The 22,327-nt window shown below is 41.8% G+C and overlaps 1 protein-coding gene and 2 long non-coding RNA genes across 3 annotated transcripts; 1 reads left to right on the plus strand and 2 right to left on the minus strand.

Moving 5' to 3' along the window:
• The first annotated feature begins 1,235 nt into the window (after positions 1-1,235).
• LOC122067042 (probable mitochondrial saccharopine dehydrogenase-like oxidoreductase At5g39410) lies at positions 1,236-5,299 on the plus strand. Its single transcript, XM_042630889.1, has 2 exons — positions 1,236-2,171; positions 4,410-5,299. Exons 1-2 carry the CDS (start codon positions 1,509-1,511, stop codon positions 5,097-5,099), a joined length of 1,353 nt encoding a protein of 450 aa, XP_042486823.1. The 5' UTR covers positions 1,236-1,508; the 3' UTR covers positions 5,100-5,299.
• Positions 5,300-9,950: 4,651 nt separating this feature from the next.
• LOC122067037 lies at positions 9,951-10,549 on the minus strand. Its single transcript, XR_006136555.1, has 2 exons — positions 10,412-10,549; positions 9,951-10,311 (listed from the first exon to the last, which is right to left on the minus strand). It is a non-coding gene; the product is annotated as an uncharacterized LOC122067037 (long non-coding RNA).
• A 402-nt stretch (positions 10,550-10,951) lies between these two features.
• On the minus strand, positions 10,952-11,702 carry LOC122067038. Its single transcript, XR_006136556.1, has 3 exons — positions 11,602-11,702; positions 11,468-11,525; positions 10,952-11,363 (listed from the first exon to the last, which is right to left on the minus strand). It is a non-coding gene; the product is annotated as an uncharacterized LOC122067038 (long non-coding RNA).
• Between the last annotated feature and the right edge of the window lie 10,625 nt (positions 11,703-22,327).

Here is a 22,327-nt window from a genome sequence, read left to right on the forward strand (position 1 = left end):
TATTCTTACAGCTATCGGGTTTAATCTTCAATCCGACAACCCTGCCTCGTCCTCTTCCTCTTCCTCAATTCTTCCTCCTTTAGATGATGGCAGTTAATGCGCTCAACGGCCTGATTACTAAAAAAAAAAAAAAAAAAAACCCCAGAGGGTATAAGAGGTCCCACTGCACCATGACCTAGTACTGTGATAATCAGACACGCTATTCTGATTCTTGCCAGGTGTCAAGCATCCACACCTAGTGCCACTCTAGTCAGACTGACGTCTTGGCATGCGTCACGCAGCATTATAAGTGCATTATAGTGAGTGTCACGAGTGGACACTTTAATAATTCATCTCACTAAGACTTTTCTGAAAAACAGTGGGTCTTCCCACGTGGAATGCCAGAGAATCGTTTCGTCGCTTATTTTCAGTCACACACCTGGACTACGGACAATATAACTTTCGGCTGAAGCTTATCAATTTTTGACAAAAACCCCACACTTTATTATGTGTACGTTCTTTGTGATAAGAACACCTTATCTTTAGGCTGTTCAGCTGTCACATTCGGTTGGTTGGATGCCCATTCGATGTCATCTCCATCAAGGCCCATCATCATCCCTCAACCACAATTTGTTAAATTTTGGTGTCTGCCATCTACAAAAGGAGAGCTCCTTATTATGGGAAGACACCACGAAAATTACTACAAAGTTTTGTTTGAGTTTTTTGAATTTTAGCAGTTTTCTTCTATAAGATATCTTGTGAGAGTTTTCCTAAATGTGTTTTGTAATTTTGAGTGCTATCTTCAAGAGTTCTGGACTGAATCTGTTATACATCCAATCATATGTAAGTTTGCTTCTCTTAAAATTTCATGTTTTATGTATTATGTTTGCACTTAAAAGGTAAAAATAATAGATTGCTTTGTTAGATAACTTGTTAGATATTTCTTCTTCATATATTGAATTTTATTTGTTTCATTATTCTCAAGATCCTATCTATTTTTCTCAACTTTTGAACGAAGAAACCATAAACCTTGCAGAACTCCAATCTAAGAAAATGCGAGTTTTTTGCCTAATAGCTTCCCTCGCCACTTAAATCTGACCTCCCTCGATCCTTGGTATCAAATGGTATATATATATATACCCTGAATTACTTTGTTTTCAAGGTGTAGAAGATTTACCTCACACTAAAGACTTGTACGAATCCACATCCTTTGCAATGAATGGTAAAATACGATGTACAGCGGTTGAAAGCATCCAAACACGTGTTCCAAGTTGTAATTGTTTCGAGGACAGAATGGAAAACCAGCCCATCTTATAATCAAGTCAAATGGACCGCCATGTCAGCGATTATGGACCAATGGTTGACTTTGGCCTAGAATTGCAGCCTGCGTGGAAGTTCTTTGTAAGTTCCGCCCAAGCCTGAAGTCAGAACTACTTTCTTCCATCATTTCGCAGCTCTTCTCAGTTTCATTTGTGAATCCAAATTCAACCCAACCAGCTTCTGTACCTAAAACCCTGAGATAAAAAAAAATGGAACAACTTCAACATCAACACTACGACTTGGTAATCCTCGGCGCCTCTGGTTTTACAGGCAAATACGTAGTGAGGGAAGCTCTGAAATTCCTTAACACACCTTCGTCGCCCCTCAAAACTCTAGCCTTAGCTGGCCGGGACCCCGCCAAAGTAGCTGAAGCTCTGAAATGGGCAGCTCAGCCAGCATCCTCTCCTTCCATTCCCATCATCAAAGCCGACATTTCCAACCCAACTTCACTTCGAGAGCTTTGCACCAGAACCAAGCTCCTCTTGAACTGCGTCGGGCCCTTTCGCCTCTACGGAGAACCCGTCGTCTCTGCTTGTGTTGAAGCGGGTTGTGATTACCTGGATATATGTGGTGAACCTGAATTCATGGAGAGAATGGAGGCAATTTACCATGAGAAGGCGGTGGAGAAAGGATCCTTGGTGGTTTCTGCATGTGGGTTTGATTCGGTTCCGGCGGAACTGGGATTGATGTTCAATTCGAGGCAATGGGAACCACCTGCGGTACCTAACCGAGTTGAGGCGTATTTGAATTTGGAGTCAAAGAAGAGGATAGTTGGGAATTTCGGGACCTACGAGTCGGCCGTTTTAGGTGTTGCGAATATGAAGCAGTTGCAGGACTTGCGGAGGTCTAGACCCAGAAGAGCTAGGCTGGCGGTAAGATGTTTTTTATATCTTTTCTCTGCTCTTTATTTTCCTCATTCAATGTGAAGGTTACTGTCGATTGGATCCCTCAAGTTACGCGTTTGTCAGATTCGGGTTCCGAATATTCGATTGTGTTTCCATTCTCCTTTCTTTTGAGAAGGAATCAGTATTTAGCTTGTTGATTCATTAAGGCAGAGTAAGGCAGTATAGTTGCCAAGGCGACTACTAGGCGGCCGCCTTGGACGCCTTGTTGTGCCTAGGCGCCATGACAACGATAATGCCAAAGAAGGAAAATTGGTGAAGTAAATAAATAAGTGAAGACAAAAAGACAGTAACAATCTTTCTTGAACGGTGGCTACTGAGATTTACCAAGTATCTTATAGCAATTCAGTTTTTCTTGAAAAAAAAAAAAAAAAAAACAGAAGAGAGATTTACAGAATGGAGGGTCATCAAGGTTTTAAAACCCCCTATGCTCGTCTTCTTGGTCTTTTTGATTTGCCTTTTAGATGTAATCACAGGCGCCGAAATGGAATTCCACTCTGATTAAAAGGGATCCTCAGCCCCCAAAAATGCGAGGGGGGGGGGGGGGAGTGTAATTTGGAGATATGTGATAATATCAATGCAAGCAAGTCCTGTGCTGGGTTGCTTTCTTTACGATAAGATTTTGCCTTCCTCAATACTCACACTGTTTCCTTCTTCGTTCTTTGTTGTTTGCTGTAAACTCAGGATGCTTTTTTATCTAAATAGTGGTAGTAATATTCTAGCTTTGGACCTTTCTTTCCGTCTTGGAGCCACTCTATTATTTCAACAATACTCAAGATTATTCTTTCTTGGTAATAGGAATCATCTGTCCTTTCTTTGTAGAAATTGTTAAATGCAGTTTGAGTTCTTGGAATCAGATTATGTGTGTTCGTGTCGTCATGGAGATTTTGCTTTGGTTAATGCCAGAGAATGTGTGACCATGTATTTTCCCTTTTTTTTTTTTTCTTTTTTTTTTTTGGGGGGGGGGGTGGTGGGGTGGTTTGCCTCCTAGACATCATTGGCTGTTCCCTCTTTCGGGAAATTGTGTATTACCTCACTGCCCTGTTACCTACATTTGCTAACTATTGAACAGCAATGATAGCAGTCCAGTCCTTTAATGTGATTGGGAGGCAATTTTGCCTCCTGTTGTGACAACTGACAAGGCACACAACTTATTCTGTGATTGGCTGTTCCCTCTTTCGGGAAATTGTGTATTACCTCACTGCCCTGTTACCTACATTTGCTAACTATTGAACAGCAATGATAGCAGTCCAGTCCTTTAATGTGATTGGGAGGCAATTTTGCCTCCTGTTGTGACAACTGACAAGGCACACAACTTATTCTGTGAACAGGTTGAAAACAACATGAGCATGACCTGTTCAACACATTCAAAATGCCAAAGTGATCAGCTTAACATGACTTGTTTTGTAGTCTAAAATCCAATATTCTAAATTGGTTCATAGCATTTAATAAGAACTTGTACCACACAGCCCTAACCCTAAACTTTCAGCACTAATAAAACATCAACAAGTGAAAGATTTGACAGGGTTACAGTTCCTCAACCCAAAGATGACCCCTTTCAGTAAACTGGTTATGCTTGTTGAGCTGAACTGGATCAAACATGATTATGGCCGACCCAAAACCCAAACCCGTTGACCATGTGCAATTCATGTCAATTTGTTGCTTGTGCCAGGAAGTGCCACCTCAAGCTGGCTACTTGTTCATTCCAGTTGGTGTTTTTGGAATGTTAAATTATGATGTTTTTGGTGATATCTTATTTCAGAAGGATTAGGTGTACTTGACATTAAGGTAGAAGCATGTCTAGGGCTTTGGGCAATGTCCAGGAAACAAGAACCATCTTCCGATGAATTCAAGATAGGATATTTCTGAGGTCTGTTCTCTCATATTTTTAAACAGTTGGAAAAATGGTGTAGACATCATGGTACAAAATTCCATAGTTCAAAAGTTAGGTACATTACACCAGAATTACTCTAGTCTAAATAGTGTATACTGGAGCAACCTTTTGTGATCATACACCCACATAGTACATACCTTATCAGTACAGCTCAAGAAGGGGAAGACGGATTCGTTGTCCTCTTTATAATTCGTACCATGCAGAAGAAAACTATTAATAATTGAGGTTAATCTGGTACTCACTGTCAACTTTATTGCCACTTGATCTATGTAACAGAGTCATTCAGTTTTTTGAAGAACCTCTTTGTTTTGCAGATTCCTGGACCTCCTCCGAAAGGACCAGTGATAGAACACCAGAAGACAGTTGGCCTTTGGGCAATAAGACTACCTTCAGCAGACTCCATTGTTGTGCGGAGAACACTCTCAACTCTGACAGAAAACCCACATGGCCTTCCTGGGGTTAATGAAGGTGAGGAGCAGATGGAGCATAGGAAGAATTTCTGGTCAAAGGTGAAGCCAGCTCATTTTGGGGTGAAGATAAGCTTCAAGTCTCTGTTGGGAATTCTGCCAATTATCATATTTGGAATCTTCATCGGTCTCTTTGGTAGAATTGCTTTTGGGAGGTGGCTACTGTTAAAGTTTCCCTCCATTTTCAGCCTTGGGGGGTTTAGGAAGAATGGTCCAACTGAGGAAGAAGTTGAAAGTGCTTCATTCAAAATGTGGTTCATTGGACATGGTTACAGTGATGGTAGTCTTGCATCACAGGGAAACAGAAAGCCAGATACAGAGATAATTACCAGAGTTATGGGACCAGAGATTGGATACTTGACAGCTCCTATCATCTTACTTCAATGCGCTCTTGTATTATTAAATAAGCGTAACAACCTGCCCGGAGGAGGTGTCTTCCCGCCTGGGATTGTTTTTGGCCCAACTGATCTTCAGGAAGGACTCCAGCAAAATGGGATATCCTTCGACATCATCTCAAAGAAAGCTCTTCAAGTCTAATCTCTACCTTCTTAAACAGATGATTCAAGCAGTTCTAACAGAACAATGGAAAACCATAGATGGATGGAGGGCATAGACACAATAAATGCAGATTTAAATTGAACCATTTCCCTTAGATTGAACTTGTAGGAGCTATTATAGAACTTATGACGATCTTTTTTATTTATTTATATCATGTTTTACTTCAATAGCTTTTCAAACTTCTGTGTCTCTCTTTTGATTCTGAAATCCTCAAAGATTTAATAATGAACGTCCAAACTTGTGGCTGCGATATGTTGCTTGTCCCCATTCCCCTAGTCATCATCTACAGAGTCCATTACTAAATCATTATCACATTGGTAGAGCCTTGATCTCTCTTTAGAGAGTCCAAAATGAGAATCAATTTTATTCCAAGAAACTTGCTAAAATGCAAATGTCCAGCCCAAAGATCATAAAGTGGTGAGATGTCTAGCTCCCCGAACCATGGACTCTTGAAATGGAAGTTCCTCTCAGAAGTATAATAACCCATGTCCTTAACAAGTCATAGTGTTGCGTCAGGAAACTGTACCTAGGCGGTTTTTGGATCCTGCACATGAGAACAGACACGAGAGAATGAACGCCGGGCTGATCCGACAAGAGACTCTCCAATGCTCAAGTCAGATTCTTCACAGACAGATGATTTCAGTAAAAATGTGAAAAAATGTTGGTCCTCTGGAAAGGGGTTTACTGGGGTTTTTATAGCCGGAGATGACGGTTGCCCGTGGAGAGTCCCGATTTGGTTGTCCATCGTACGGAGGAGTCTGGATCTGGTAAAAGTTGTAGTAGGAAAGTGAATGCGAAGATAATTTATGTTATAGGAGTTTCCCGTATTGACCATATCTTAGAGAATATGACGAGATTTCCTTCATTCGAGAGAAGATTCGATATTTCAATGGGTGTCCCACCTGGATTCACTCCATATCTTACGGCATGCAAGCTAGGATTGATCAACTCCCTTTTTTGGGGTACCTTTTAGCAGTGCTGTCAAGGCCTTGGACCGAACGACAAAGGATAGGTGATGTGGCTGCCTGGTTGCTTGTTCCGAGCGGCAGATAGTCTGTTACCTAATGGAAGGAATTCCTAGGGACCCATTTGGTTGGATGTCATGTAGTTACATGAACCACTTGCACGTGGTGCTTTCCTTGGTACTAATCTAGTCGTTCAACTCCTAGAGCTTTCTTAATGCCGTTGGTTTGTCGGCTCTTGGGTGCCTCTCCCACATTAGGTGGATTATGGTCAGCCTAGCCAAGCCGTTCGACTGCTCCCGCATCTCAGGATCGCTTGGCGGATGTTTAGTTGCCACCTGATCCCTTTCACTGAACCACCAGCAGAAATGTTTTCCTTACCCACTTTTGATGAGCAGATTTAGTTCATTTTTCTTACATTTTTCTGTTGCATGACAAAGAGAACAAGAATTAGGCCCCCAATCAAATATTACATTTTGAGGAAGCACAACCCCATCTTCATTATGCACAGTGATATAGCTAGGGAGCTCTTTATCCGCTTGTATTTACACAGCAGTCTTGCATATGACAGTCTCTATGGTTCGCGTGCATTTATCAGTTGTGATTGGGATTCCGATTAAACTGCCTATATCACTCAAAGCATTTACAGTCCAATAGTGAATGGAAGATTTGGCAATGATACCCACACAAGAATTGAACATACCTCCACTTTGTCAAGAGTTGTCAATGGGTCCACGGCCTTACAAAAATTGGACGCTTTTGCACAAACCAAGGCCCTCCTTCAAGAATCCGCAACCTATCTTCTTCCAAGTCGAAATGGAAAATGAATGAATCGCTTTCTAATAGGTTGAAGTCAATGCGTCCACATTTGGAATGAGCCATATTTGTTGTGATTTAAAATAGTCCTAAATGGATTTATGACCTTCAGCTCCTCCCCCATCAATCCTAATCAAACTTTGATTAAAAATACCGAGATTTCTTTAACCATTTGATGAGTACCTGAGGTTATCAGAAGGGAAATCATATCATTATATGTGATGAAAACTACGAGCCCAATGCCAATATAATAGAATGGGCTTTTGTTTTGGTTTTACATTCTTAGTTTGTGGTGGACTATATGAAGTACTTGAATCTTCAAGTGTGCCTTGCTTCTGGGGACCCTTACCTTCTATCTTTCACAAAGAACCTTCAATGATGTCAATGGTAGCTTAATTACCCTTCAAGACCTTCAATGGTGCTTCAATGCTCCAAGAGTGGTGGTTGAAGGTGATTCCTCAAGCTCTCACTTATCCTCTTTGTGTTTTACTTTAATTTCTAGGGCTTCAAGCAACCAAAACCTTTCACAAACCCCTTGTTAACGTTCTAAAGGTAAAATAGGGAATACTGCAAAAGAAAAAGGGGGGGCGATTCCAACTTATAATAAGCATGTTATGCCCATTTGAACTTGGAACAATCACAAAGCATCATTCGGTGGCATATTTGTAATTTTAGAATCCGGATCTTGATAGGGGCATGGAATGTCATGGGGTCGGCCTTTAGTTATCCTATCTAAGTGCCCAAATGCGAGTTTGTGGTCTCTTGGTTTGGCTTTGATCGACTTTGATTAGCTTTCAATACAGCGGGGTCAATGAGGATAAATAAAACGAAATCTGAATAAAGCTTATGTATAGGCGCACATTACTCGATCGCAAGACTGTTCATCTGCTTCACGGTGCATGATTCTTTATGTGACCAACCAATCACAACTCTCACAAAGACATGAAACGTTGAGCCTCAATGCTTATATAGGACCATGAGATTCGTCATGCAATTCGGATTAGAAGTTGTCCATGCCCATCCAATAGGCCTTGACATTCTAAAAAATGAGGATATATGACACATTTTCGTGTCTCAAAGGCCAACTTCCCCAGAGGGTCATTAATGACCCTTGTTTTTTGGTAAAATGACTGAGCACATGGTGTAAAATTAGGGACTTAATTGTTTTTTTTTTTTGGTAAATATCAATCTATTCAGAAAAACATGTCAAAAACATTGCAACTTTCCTTCAACCATGAAGCCGAGTTTGACCAAACTATTGTACACGTTATAGACAGTGCCTTCCGAGCTAAGAAGTCTGCTAAAGAATTGGTTTCCCTAAGAATATGATTGAATTTACAATTAAGAAAATAACCTGCCAAGTATCCAATGTCATCCACAATGGGCAAGGATGAGAGTGGTACACTTTTTTGAGAGGTTCTTTGATATACTGGATGAGGGCCAAACAGTCGGACTCCATAAGGATACAGTCAAGGCCGAAAGAAATACCCTCCAATAAGCCACTTCAAATGGCCAGTGCTTCACCATCAATGACAGAGTCAGGATTTCAGACTTGGCAAGGACAGGGTTTGCCTTAGTCTCGAATTAGGAGCCCTAATCCACATTTGCTATGATCTGATTTCCACGCTGCCTCACAATTTAAACTAAACAAAACGATGGGATGGAGGGGTCCAAAATGATTGTTGAATGTCACGTTGGACCTGGCCTTAATGGTTTGAAGATTTAGACCCTTGGGCTTAAAGGTATTCCACATGTGCCAATTATGCTGCTTCAACAACTTCCTCTGGTGACCATTTCTTCCTCCCAAATACGATATCATTGCGAGCCGACCAAATATGCCAGAAAATAAAACCACAAAGGGCTTTCGTCTCTTTTGCATGCTTCTTCCCCAGTTTAGAAAAATTGCTCCATCTAGTAATCCAATCTTGGAGAGAAAAGTCAGATTGATTGGGGAAACTTAATGGCTAGTGCACAAGATATTGCCTTGAAAAAGGTAGTGGAAAATAAGGTGGTCTGGCGATTCAGTCTCAACTCCACACCTCCCACAGTTGTGGTCAACTTGCATATGCCGATAGAGAAAACCTTCACCTGAAGCTATGCCGGATGCACAAGACCTCCACATGAAGTCCTTAATTTGGGAGGGACATGACACTGCCAAATTGATTTCCAACAGTCGAAGGAGTTGCTTCCCATTTACTTAATCTTGGATGAAGAAGGATAATTATTAGATTTATGCCATTGGAAATTGCATTGTAGGTGGTAAACCGTCTTGACGGAGAACTACCCATTTTTAGAGACACCCCAAACCAGATGATCCTCACCTGGGAACAAAGGAATGTGAATTCGAAGGATAGTGGCCTTGTCTGATGGGCTGAACCATTCATCAATGAGGGAAGTATTCCATTGGCGATAATCTTGTAGGTTGCGTTTGGTTGCAAGGAAAATGGAAAGGAAAGGGAAGGGAAGGGAAGTGAAGGGAAGAAATTTTTTTTTCCCTTTTGAGTCGTTTGATTGGAATAGAAGTAAAGTGAAATTCATTTCCCAAAGTTGTTTGGTTGGATGTAAAATAGATGTAAAATTTTAAAAAATTGAAAATGCTAAATATATTTACTAGAAGAGGCAAAAAAATTTTAAAAGGCTTAATAGCCTCAAAGCCACCCTAATTTATGAATTTGAAAAATGAAATTTCAATGAATACAATACATTGGATGCATGACTTCATATGATATACAAGTTTTATTCTCCTGTTAATTATCATTACAAACAGCTTGTATTCAATTCTTTTTCAATAGTGACTCTCTCACTCCCTTTAAGCAAATTCAAAATTTTTAGAGCCATTGTTAGTTGTTTTAGAAGCTCTCCAATAATGTAGTGCACACAATAGCAATTAATAGATAAAAAGAATCTCTCTCTCTCTCTCTCTCTCACACACACACACACACACACATACACACACACATATCCACAAACACACATAGTACATTCAACTACTCTTCTTTAAAATATAAACAACAATTAGAAAAGTGTAAACCTCTGTCTGTTTGGATTGCTACTTGTGAAGGCATGTGGTGATATAATGAACTGTGAACCCAAATACTAGAACTTATAAAAAGAAGTAAAGCTTTCACAACAAGTACAATGACGATCCTTGGAAAAATGTTCAATGATCATATTAGAAGTTTGTTTTCAACTAAAACACTTTGTAACTTCTCATTTCACAGAAATGAATAGATAAATCATTTTAAGTTCATCTGATATAAAACTAATCAACTTCATCTATGGCATTACTGTTCATGAAAAATATCTAATGTTCAAAAAGATCCCAAGCCCAATTGCATTACTTTAAACATTTTGAGTTGGAAGGTGAGTTTGGACCATGGAAGTAGTGACACGCAATCCTTTTGCACTTCTACCTGCAGATTAAGAGATTATCAGTGTTGACTTCTGTTTAATTCTAGATTCAAAGGGCTGACATAAATCCACGCATCAGCTTTAAAAAACAGAAATTCATACATTTGCTGTGAATTTAAAGCCAATTTTGATCTTTCCCTTATAAGTATCATCTTCAGGCACAACATTATATAAACTTGGTTGCATTTCTATGAATCCCTTATCATTTCCTTCAGTTAGTATCCCTCCTAAATGACCTCTGCAAAGAACAAACAAACACAAGAAAAAGAAGAAGAAGGCACTTAAGAGATGCAAGAATTTAGCTATTAAATTACAAAGAAAAATTTTTATGTACTGTGAGAACTCTTTCTGATTAGTAAGAAGTAGTTCATTCTACATTTTTAAGGAATGAAACAAATTCTATTACTCATCCAAACATAATTGATAAATGGATATGTGTTCATTTCGGTGCAAACTATAAGAACTCTGATGCTATGATTGTATTTATCTTACCACATCAATGGCCTTGATCAAGAAACCTCAAGATCCACCTCCTCCGTTGCTCCACATCCCTAACTAAAAATGCCTTTGCTTGAGGTTCATTTACCATGAGGAAATCAAAGACGATGTCAAGTGTATATTCGCTAAATCTTACCACTCTGGTGCTTTCTCGTAAAGATTTTATAATTCCATTCCAAATCACAGTCTCTAGTATAATCCAACTTTGTAGCTATTACAAGCATAGCACACAAAAAAAAGTACAACCAATGCTCTAATGGAGATTACGCCGCCTTCGCCGATAATCAACCCACATTTGCCTCATAATTGCAGTCCTGATTCTAGCTCCTTCTCTTGCTTCTGCTACCCTACTAAGGTGTTGCACTATGTGGACTATGTTTATCATTGTTGGAAGTGCCACCAGTTCTATGAGTCTCCCTGAATTTTTCTATTGTGGTAGTTGCATTATTGGGACAAGGAAGCATGAATTTTGCATATTTGATGGGTACATAGATATTAGAGATGGGTCCTTGTAGTGCTGCTACTATAAGCAAAATGAAACCAGACAGCATCAGCTCTGCAACAACAACCATAGATATATCCAAACCAGTTTAATCAAAAAATCATAACTAAAAATGGGAATTAATTGAGAGGTTTAATTTTCTCTAAAATTAATGAGACCTGATTTAAGCTTCTCCACAGCCTCTTCCAATGCCTTCTTCTTATGCTTCCTGAGCCACTGTGGTTACATTTGTTAGCATCAGTTCTCAAATCTCAATCATCATCATCATTATCATATGTGCATGATTACTTACTTAGACAATGTGGCGCATGCAGCATTCAAAGATTATGGAGAGGAGTATGAGGAAAAAGCAAATGCTAGCCACTGCCCAAGTCGGTGTCTCTTGCAGGTTGCCTAGAGGATCTTTCTTCTTCCATCATCTCCTCTCTCTCTCTCTCTCTCTCTCTCTCTCTCTAGTTAGAGAGGTTGCAATGGGTTGTCAGCGTCTGGAGTCACGCAGCTATTTATGCTCCTATTCACTCAACACCAGTATTAGTTCAAGCTGAGCTGTAAGGCATGGCTTCAACGACCTTGGCCTCATTACCTATATAAAATGCATTTTGATATTTATAACCTAAGATGAAATTAGTTTTTTTATAGAGCAGTGAAGGTGGGTTGGATGTTTAAACTAACAGAAACTAAATCTCTATGAAACATTTCATCAAACACTTGATGAGCAGGATCAATACTCACATACCAATGTATTGCAAAAATACACAACTTAGTTACAAAATGGAGAAGAGATACAAAATGAAGAAGAGAATGAACATAAGTGAAGAAGAAATCAAACCTGAGGATTAGAGATTCCAAATTCTTCTCCTGAGGAAGAAAACCAACAACTTGTTGAGAAAGAAAACCACGAACAAAATGAGAGTCGAGTGAGAGAGATCGTCTCACCCTGCTTGAGCAGAATGAGAGTCGCCTGAGAGAGAGATCGCCTCACCCTGTGCGCTAGGTGAGAGTCATGAGAGCATTGAGAGTTGCATGAGAGAGAGATCGAGTCATAAGTGGGGTGAGAGACTTGAGAGTCGCGAGAGTGATTGAGAGACGATGAGAACAGGGTTTTGTTTTTTCTTCCTAATTTGGTCAGAAAACAAAATGGGAAATTTTAGTGTATATGTGAAATTTTTTTTACATGTAAAATATATTTCCCTTCCAACCAAACATCTCAATTTATTTTTTCTGCAAAAAAAATTTCACTTTACATAAAAAATTTGCATTCTCCTGGCAACCAAACATAGCTGTAAGATATTATTTGAAACCCACCTCAAAGGACACCCTATGGGACGTTGATTCCGTAGTTGAAAACCTGGAATTGAAGGAACCCATCTATCACGCCAAATCTGAATTTTTTCTCAACTCCAAGCTTCCATAGAAGACCAACCTTCAATATTTTTCTGCCCTCGATAATGCTTCTCCAAGCCCATAAAGGGGAGCTTCCCAAATTAGCTTTAAAAAAATCACAATTTGGAAAGTATAAAGATTTCATAAAAATTGCCCAACGGGATTGTGGATTAGAGAACCACTTCTATGCCAGTTTGGATAATAAAACCCTAATATGGTGTAAAGGGTCTCGAAACCCAAGCCCGCCACATTCCTATGATTGAGAAATTTTGTTCCAAGATAGCCAATGAGTTTTCGGAAACCCCTCCTTCTCGCCCTAGTAAAAACTTGCCATTTCCTTCTCAGACCAGTAATGAAGGGCAATAGGTAACTTAAAGTGACTAGCAACAAAGCTGGAAGTAGGATAAACCACCGCCTTCAATAAAACTTCTCTTCGCGCATAGGATAAGAGAGATTTCGACCAACCATACATCTTTTTAGATGCACTGCCATTGATCTCATGAAAAATGGAGAGTTTAGAGATTCCCAAATCTGTTGGTAGGCCCAAATACTTTGTCGGTCCATCACCATAAGGGATCTTGAAGATCCGAGAGACCCACCTTTTCAAACGGGATGTTGTGTTGGGGCTGAAACAAAGACTAGATTTTTAACATTGATAAGCTGACTACTCGATTTGCAATAAGTCTCAACACAAACTTTTAATTATTGTAGCTCGTGAAGCTTGACCTTGGCAAAAAAAAAAGGCAATCATCAGCGAATAAGAGATGGGTAAGAGGCTTGGACCGATTTCTAACCCAAATGCCATGGATTAGGTCGCGTTGTTCTGCATTGCACAACACACTAAAAGCTTGGGAACAAATAATAAATAGGGCTGGTGACAAGGGGTCACCTTGCCTAATTCCTCTTGAAGGAATAACTTCGCACCTGGTAGTCTATTTACCAAGATAAAGTATTTGACAAAGGTAATACATCCCAAAATAATGGAAATAAACTCTGCGCTGAAACCCATTTTTATTAGAAGCCTCTCAAGGAAGACCCACTCAATACAATCGTATGCATGTTACATGTCTAGCTTGAGAACAACCAATCTCTTCTTCCCTTTTTCTTTTTTCACATAATGAAATGCTTCATGCGCTGTGAATATGTTATCAGAGATCGATCATTCGAGAATGAATGCAAATTGGGCTGGTGAAATAAGATGAGGCAATGAGTTTCGCAACTGATTAGCTAAGATTTTTGTAACCACTTTAACAGCAACAGTACATAAGCGGATGGGCCTATAGTGCTCTATAGCTTCAGGAGTACCCGTCTTTAGGATAAGACATATAAGCGTGTCGTTGGTGTGCAGAGGCAGAACCCCTAAGGAGAAGAAATTACGGATAAAAGAAACTGGCTCGAAATTGGGCCTACCTGTGCGTCGGGACCTCTACAAGCAAGCCGCTGTGCACGGGAGCCAGGCCTCTGTGTTGTGTGTGCGTGATGCCTCTGCTATCTATATTTATCGGCTCTGTTGCTACCTTGGATATGCCACAACACCAAACTTACAAAGCCACATCACCACCTCTACCTCGTTATCATATGGAGTGCACTCGACCTTAAATTGGATGCAACCACTCTTTTGGACATTACATTAAACATTTAGCCTATTTTAAGTGATTATACGAAAACGATCATAATTTTCTCATCCGCAGTCGAATCAAAATGATTCCATTGTGTTGGAAATATGACTTGATGCTCTACAACTTTTCAAAACAACATTTCTACCAAATTTGCCACTTAACCTAACCAGAATGCCTCCACAGCTGAATCATGATGAACTACGACATGTGACATAATCTGCCACTTATAAATTGTATATGGCCACAACGGACACTGTAGACAACAATAACAACTCAATAAACAACGGAAACAAAAATTTTTGTTTTCGACGTAAGTACCTTATGAAGTCATATATGCTACAATATAATACATACAATATATACATTTTTGTGTGTATGCTTCTTGTTTTTCTTTTTTGTGTTCTGTATATGAACACAGAAAAGAAAAACAACAAGCATACACACAAGAGATAAGAGATTTATGTGATTCGACAAATTTGCCTACATCTACAGTTGAGATCAAACTTCCACTAAGAGCTAGAGAAGAAAAAAAGTACAACCCTTGCAATTTGTTTCCCAAACCCAAGTGTCTCTCTCTCTCTCGCTCTCTCTCTCTCTCTCACACCCTTTGAAAGACACCTCTCATTTTGTAGACTACTCTATCTTGTTTCTTTCTCTCTCCTTGGAGAAAATCCACTACACACTTCTTCAAAAATGTCTCCTCTACTCCAGCCTACTTAATGATTTCAATAGCTGACCACTTCTACTCTCTTAAAAGACTTAATTTCTTTGAACAATTCAACCACTTAAAGATTTTTCACCTTCTCCACTTTAATGGACAATCCAACTAAACACTGAAACCAACCCCATTATAATATGATCAACAATAATTCATCCTTCCCCCATTTTCAGTTAATATAATTTCTTCTTACGAAGAAATTTATTGAGGGACTTCAACATATATTTTTGCTCCAAAATTTTTCACAATTTTGTAGCAGACGAAGTACTATATTTTATCTCATTTGTAAGAAATAAGCGGATGGTGCTTGTCACTTTTATCTCAAGCTCTTTCTAATATTCAATTGAAATCTTTTCTGACTCCTCTCCACTCAATGGTTTAATCAAACCCTATTGCACCAAGATGTCCTTAATTGTGCTTCGCAACAAACCAAAATTATTCTTGCCATTAAATTTATAATCTTCAAATTTTGTTGATCTCAAAGAGACTTTGACGTCAACTAGCCATTTCTAACCAACTTCAGAGTTCAGCCACCTCTTAGCGGTGATCTCATCGTTCGAAGCCAGCTCAGATTGATGTTTCTTCTCCAGCTCGGAAATCCAAGCTGAGTGTTCAACTTTTTTCTTTTTGCTGGCCTCCTGAGCTTCGACCAGCTTGCTCTGGAGTGTGTCTTTCTCTTTGACAAGGCCGCTGTTAATCCTGAGCTGCTTAGCCACCTTACGGTCCAGCTCGCCAGCCCTCTCCTCATGGTCTTTCGCCCTCTGCTCCTTAGATCGGGCCTTTCTCTTCTCATTCTCCAACTGGCCCGTGGCCATATGAAGCTCCCCTCGCAGGTGCTTTACCTCATCATCCAACTTCTCACGGGCAACGACCATGTTCTCAAACCGACTGGCGGCCTCCACCGCATAAATGAAAGCTTGCATTTATCCAACGGAGCCATGAATACTAGGAACTCAAACAAATACAAAGGGTAAGAGATGGGAAATACTTATGTCCCCCATCCGGGAGTAAACTTGCTCCACGAAGTAACGTCAGGAAGCTTCCTCACGCGGATAACATCCTTCTTAGGATGGCTACGGAAGCACCAAGTCTGAGCAGCCACGGGGTCCAGAATGATGCCGTTCTCTAGCAGTTCCACCCAGGGGTCTACGGGCTACTTCCTCGTTCGAGCCACCTTTGGAGGGTTTCCGTGCTGCCCCTCGTTAACTGGTGAGTGCCTCCTTTTTTGGCCATCGGATCCTATCCTAGCTCGGTTAAGTGTGCCAGTCTACCTCGACGCCTTCTCTACCATGCCAGCTGGTTCCTTCCCCTTTGTAGAGCCCGGAGCCCCATGCCGAGTTGAATATTATACTGGAGGGGGCATCTCCTTCCCTTGCTTGCCCCTAATAATAAGGGGCGAGGACTTGTTGCCCTCACCAACGGGAGGGGCGACCTTCACACCGGGGTTGGGGCTGGCCACGGCCTTGCCCTTGTCACCGGCCTTCTTGGCAGCCTGCTCAGTCGCATCTTTCTTCCTTGCCTCCGCTGCTGCCATAGCCAAGGCCTTATTGTCTACTGTCACATTAACCACTGTAAGACTTCAAAAGAACCGAGCTTTATTAGTATTGGGAACAGGCTAAAACTTTAAAAAACTGAGTTGAACCACAATAACTGGACTTGATCGAACCCTCACTAGGGACTTCGCTTAGTTCAAACTCCCGGAGGAAGTCTTCATCCTGCAGTTTGCGAACATCCATAGCCTCCCCACCTAAACACATTTGTTATGTTTGGAGGTCAGCTGGGGAGAGCTTGGGTGCTTGGTTCAGCATGGAGAGGGTGGGCTTAACCCAGTTGCTCTTGAAGGGGTTCCCCTCCATCGCCACGTAGAAGTACCTCTCCTTTCCACTTCTTCACCGAGGAGGGCATGTTGAGGACCATCTTCAGATCACTGTAAGGACCGTCCCTCTCCCTCTTAGTGAAGTAGTACCACCCTGAGGTGTGCCTCTTCACCAAGAACATCTTCTTGAACAGATCCAGTGTTACGGTACGACCCAACTTCGAGACAAACACCTCAAAGCTAAGAACAGTCTGCCATGAATTAGGAGTCAGCTGGCTAGGAGAGAGGCACCAGTGGTCCAAGACTGAGCTGACCAACTCGGGCACAGGAATCCTCAGGCCGCTTTGAAAAGCCACATCGTAAAGGGTAACCTCGTCCCCAGATGTGTCCATTTGTTCGTTCTCGTCTGGGATGCGCATCACCAAGTAATCTAGGATGCCGTATCGGCTTCGGATCAAATTGAGCACCTTGGGCTTCAGGATGCTTGGGGTATTCACTACAGTCTTCTTCTCTCTAGAGGAGGAGGTAGAGCCTTCCCCCTCGGACTCTGCCTGGCTGGCCTCAGGGACTCTGCCTGGCTGGCCTCAGGGACTTCGGCACCCTAGGGGCCCGTACCAGGAGTACCTACTGCCACGGCATTGGGGGAATGAGCTGAAGCAATCGAGCTAGCCCCAGCTCTACTTGGGACGGTCTCTGGTGAGACCACCTCCACAGACTCAAAGCTCAAGCTGCTGCCCAAGCTCAAGTTACTGTCAGAGCCGGAGCTGTCGTCAGAGCCCTGACTGCTGGAAGTGTCATCACTAGAGGACAAAGGATAGGGAATGGGGCACTCAGGGTGATTTTCCCCAGGCCTCACGATAGTCAAGGGGGTCTAGTTGGGCGAGTCCGGATCACGCGCGGATGCCATGTTGGGATCTCTGGGGCTAGTGCTAGGGTATACGGAAGGCTAAGCAGAGGATCGACGAGTCACAACCATAATTGTACTTACTTGTGGTAGGACGAATTTGGAAGGATGAGTGAGAAGGAGTGCTGTTCACGACACTGTGCTGCTCTAAAACTCTTTGATAGATCGCGCTGAGGATGGGAGCAAGCTGAGCTGACTTTATCACAAGATCGAACGATAAGACTTCTGGGAAAGATGTCACACCCCGTTCACACAGAACAGGGCCAGTGATCAGGTTAACACCGGTTAATCCAAACCTACTAGGATCATCTGATACAGTATTCCACCACAGCATACACACAACTAAGAAAGAGCTCATCAGTTCAGCGGAAGACTTGGTTTACCTGTGAATATTCCCATAATACTTGATACCCGAATTGTGATACAATAGTTAAATACATGTGGGCCCGAAGGCATGATATTTACACAATAAGAGTACAATTCACAGATCAAGTACACAAAAGGAATCATTAAAAATCAGAGTGTACAACTCAGCTCGGTATCGAAGCTTAGAGCTCAGCTTGGTATCAAAGGTTGAGCCCAGCTCGGCATCACAAGGTAGAGCTCAGCTTGGCATCAAAAGTGGAGCTCAACTCCTGTATCAGAACTGCAGTACCATAGGAAAACTCTCGCACGAGCAATCAGTGCCGTGCTCTAACTCCTCAGGGACCCACCAGTCCTCTTCAGGGAACACAACCTTGGGACCTGTCCCGTGCTCATCTGGTTGATGACTTGCAAAATTATCTAAAAGAGGGGCATACGTGGGATGAGCTCACTAGCTCAGTAAGTGGAAAGATGGACCACACAGCAGTCCACACAACAAATCACAACCATATACACTATATGTTATGCAATACATTTTTAATCACATCCACCTAAGCAACATTACTAAGTCTTTGGTTTAGTGCTACTACAACCACAATGCACGTATACTCTGGGTACGAGCCGCAAATTCCATCCCGCGATACACCCATAGGGCTGTCAGAGAAGGCCCACCGTGAGTACTCAGAAAAGTAAAAACATGCCGACCATCGGCTCTCAACATAAAATAAATGACAGAATTTAAAGGTGCTAACTCTAGCAATTTAAAAGCAGTACGATTGGCCCTCTTGAATGTACCATCGGGGTTACCGACTATCCTGGTGACCAACCGGGCGTAATGTCCGCCACAGTGACCCAACAACCGCGACCACTGCTTCCCCCTGAATGGTAACCCAACACCTTAACACCTGTTGGGAAGGGTCGTAGCACGAGATGGTGATAATCCTAAACCGCATGCTCGTATATGACAATAGTATGATTGTATAGTGCCACCGCGTCCCATACCATGGGCCACCAATGCACTCGATTCCAAGCCGACTACAGCGTTTAGTCTATTAATGCATCATGCACAATGATGTCAACATTCATCATACAAGCATATCATCACTTGGCATTTAGAAAATAAACACAACACCCATGGATAACAATGTGAGGATGACTAATCTAAATAGTATTTTTATGATGGCATGGATAGACTAAATACAACTAAATGAATGCCAAACAATACCTTGAAAGAAGGCCAAACTTCCTCTCCCCACTTACTTGTAATGTACAAGGACTCACGCTCGGTACTGTGAGATCCAGTACGAGAAGCATGAGATTTGGTGAACATATAATGAGTGGGCGGGGTTAGTATTTCACCACTTTGGAATCAAGATTAAAACGATCCAATGATAAGATCATGTTTAGAATCCTAAAAGAAGGTCACACGTCCGTTTTGGGTCTAATCGGACGTAAAAATCACATTCGAAGCCTCTCAGGTGGGTCGAACAGCCCACCTGTCTAACCCACCAGTCAGACCCACCGGTCTGGACTGACGGGTAGGTTGGCCCACCAGTCGGCCCACCGATCTGACCCGTCGGTTGGGCCCGAGGGCCCTACTAAGACCGATGGGTAGGGTGGCCCATCGGTCGACCCACCGGTTGGGCCCACCGGTTGGGCCCGAGGGTCCTGCCCTCTCAGGCGGGTGCCCACAGGCGGGCCAAATGGCCCACCGGTCTTGGCTAAAAACTGTTCTTTCTTCCCAAACTTTTTCCAACCTTTGGGGATTTAAATGGGGCTTTTCCAAATACATTCTTCACACATTCAAAGTCTCATAAGATGGTTCTAACCTAGATCTAGGTTAGATTTAAGGAATGGAAAGCCGTCTTACCTTCTTTGCTCAAGAACTCCTTCAAAACCCTAAAATCACTTCAAATCCATAATGCTTCTCCAACCTTGTAAATACTTCTTCAAATCCTTCAAAATCAACACACAAATCATCTATTAAACCTTAGATTCATCATCTCAAGGGGGATTTACAAGATCTCAAGAAACCCTATCCAAATCAAGGGTTTTTACTTGGGTATGGTGAAAGCTTAAGGAACCCAGCCTTTGCTCACCTCTGAACATAGATCTAGTGTTGGAGATCACTCTTCCGACATCGGAATGGGAAGATCAAGCCTCGGTGCCACTGAAATCCATCTCTTCTTCCTCTTCCTTCTCTTCCTTCTCTTCTCTTCTTCTTTCCTTTCTTTTCTCTCTCCTCTTTACTCTTCTCACCAATGTCCGAGTGTCATAAATGAGAAAAGAAAAGAAAACCATAAATGCTATATATACTTCTTAAATAACTAAGTAATTCACATGGGTGGGTCACTCAAGTGGGTGGATGCGCCCACCTGTCCACCCACCTGAGGGCCAAAACTTGGGATTTTAACAGAATTCGGCCCTCGGCACGAATCTCACTCTTGGCATACAATGTGATATACGTATGCGCCTTAATATATGGCTACATACCTCCTTTATCCGTACATGGCCTTAGGATAGGTGCATGTACACTACTTGGGTACACCCGTCTCTTTTGGCACTGGCTCAGACTTGTCGGGTCAGCCGGTGTTTAAGGTCACCCTTGCCATCATAGTTCATAAGGATCCCACTTTAACTCTCTCGGGTTCGGGTCTTGCATGGTTAAACCGGGTCAACCGTGTAATCAGACCAGGTTTAAGAAGTAGGGTATTACATTTACCCCCCCCCCTTTCTGAAAATTTCATTCTTGAAATTGGCGTACCAGGTTGTTCAAAGAGATGAGGGTACTTGGCTTGAATTTCATTCTCTTTCTCCCAAGATGCTTCTTCAAGTGAATGATTAGGCCATCGCACCTTTACATAGGAAATGGAGCGGTTGCGAAAGGTCTTCACCTTTCAGTCCAAAATTTCAGCCGGCTGTTCTGTATAGGTCATGTCAGCTTCTAGGTATTCTGGTTTCACGAGTAATACATGAGAGGGATTATGAACATATTGCTTCAACATGGATACATGGAATACATTATGAACATCCCCGAGTGAAGGTGGCAGAGCAAGCATATAGGCTACTGAGCCAACCCGGGCTAAGATCTCAAATGGTCCAATGTATCTTGGGCTCAACTTTCCCTTTTTGTGAAACCTTTGCAACCCTTTAGTAGGAGAGATCTTGAGAAATACCTTTTTTTCTGGCTGAAATTCAATGTCTTTTCTACGGGTGTCTGCATAGCTCTTTTGACGGGACTGAGCTGCTTTAATCCGTTCTCGAATAATGTCGACCTTGTCACAAGTCATCTGTATCATTTCAAGTCCTAACATTCGACGTTCACCTACCTCATCCCAATACAAAGGAGTTCTGCACATCCTGCCATATAACGCCTCATACGGAGCCATCCCAATCGTAGCTTGGTAACTGTTGTTATAGGCAAACTCCATAAGGGGTATATATTCTTCCCAACTACCACACATTTCCATTGTACATGCCCTGAGCATGTCTTCTAATATTTTTATGGTTCGCTCCGACTAACCATCAGTCTGTGGGTGGAAAGCAGTACTCAAATTCAACTGTGTTCCCAAGGCACGCTGGAAGATTTTCCAAAATCTGGAAGTGAACCTTGGGTCCCTATCTAATACAATGCTCACTGGCACTCCATGCAAGCGCACTATGTTATCCATGTAAAGTTGTGCTAGTTTGGCCATAGAGAACTTGGTCTTGATGGGAATGAAATGAGCAGTCTTAGTAAGCCAATCAACGATCATCCATATAGCGTCCATCCCCTTAGGTGTACATAGTAGTATGGTGATGAAGTCCATTATAATCCTTTCCCACTTCCATTCTGGTACTGAGAGTGGCTGAAGAGTACCATAAGGTCGATGCCTCACAGCTTTTACTTTTTGGCATATAAGACAAGTCGCCACATACAGAGCTATTGTGACTTTCATGCTTGGCCACCAGTAATTTTGTTTGAGGTCTTTGTACATCTTTGTACTTCCTGGGTGGAGCGAGTACTCAGAGCTATGTGCTTCTCGTACTATCTTGTCTTGTATATCCAAATCATCGGGTACACATAATCTGCCTCGAAACATCAATGCCCCATCACTGGCTAAAACAAAATCTGGGTCGTTCATTGTTTGATCTTGAAGCTTAACTTTGATCCGCTGCAATTTAGGATCCAAAGGTTGTTTCATTATCACCTCTTGCCTAATAGTCGGATGCACC

The sequence above is a fragment of the Macadamia integrifolia genome, unplaced genomic scaffold, assembly GCF_013358625.1.
Source record: "Macadamia integrifolia cultivar HAES 741 unplaced genomic scaffold, SCU_Mint_v3 scaffold2682, whole genome shotgun sequence".
Classification (NCBI taxonomy): domain Eukaryota; kingdom Viridiplantae; phylum Streptophyta; class Magnoliopsida; order Proteales; family Proteaceae; genus Macadamia; species Macadamia integrifolia.

Bases quoted from the DNA above. Each gene is read 5' to 3' on its own strand.
- LOC122067042 (XM_042630889.1), top strand. From the start codon at position 1,509: ATGGAACAACTTCAACATCAACACTACGACTTGGTAATCCTCGGCGCC. The intron at 2,172-4,409 runs GTAAGATGTTTT...TTTGTTTTGCAG, and splicing joins CCAGAAGAGCTAGGCTGGCG to ATTCCTGGACCTCCTCCGAA.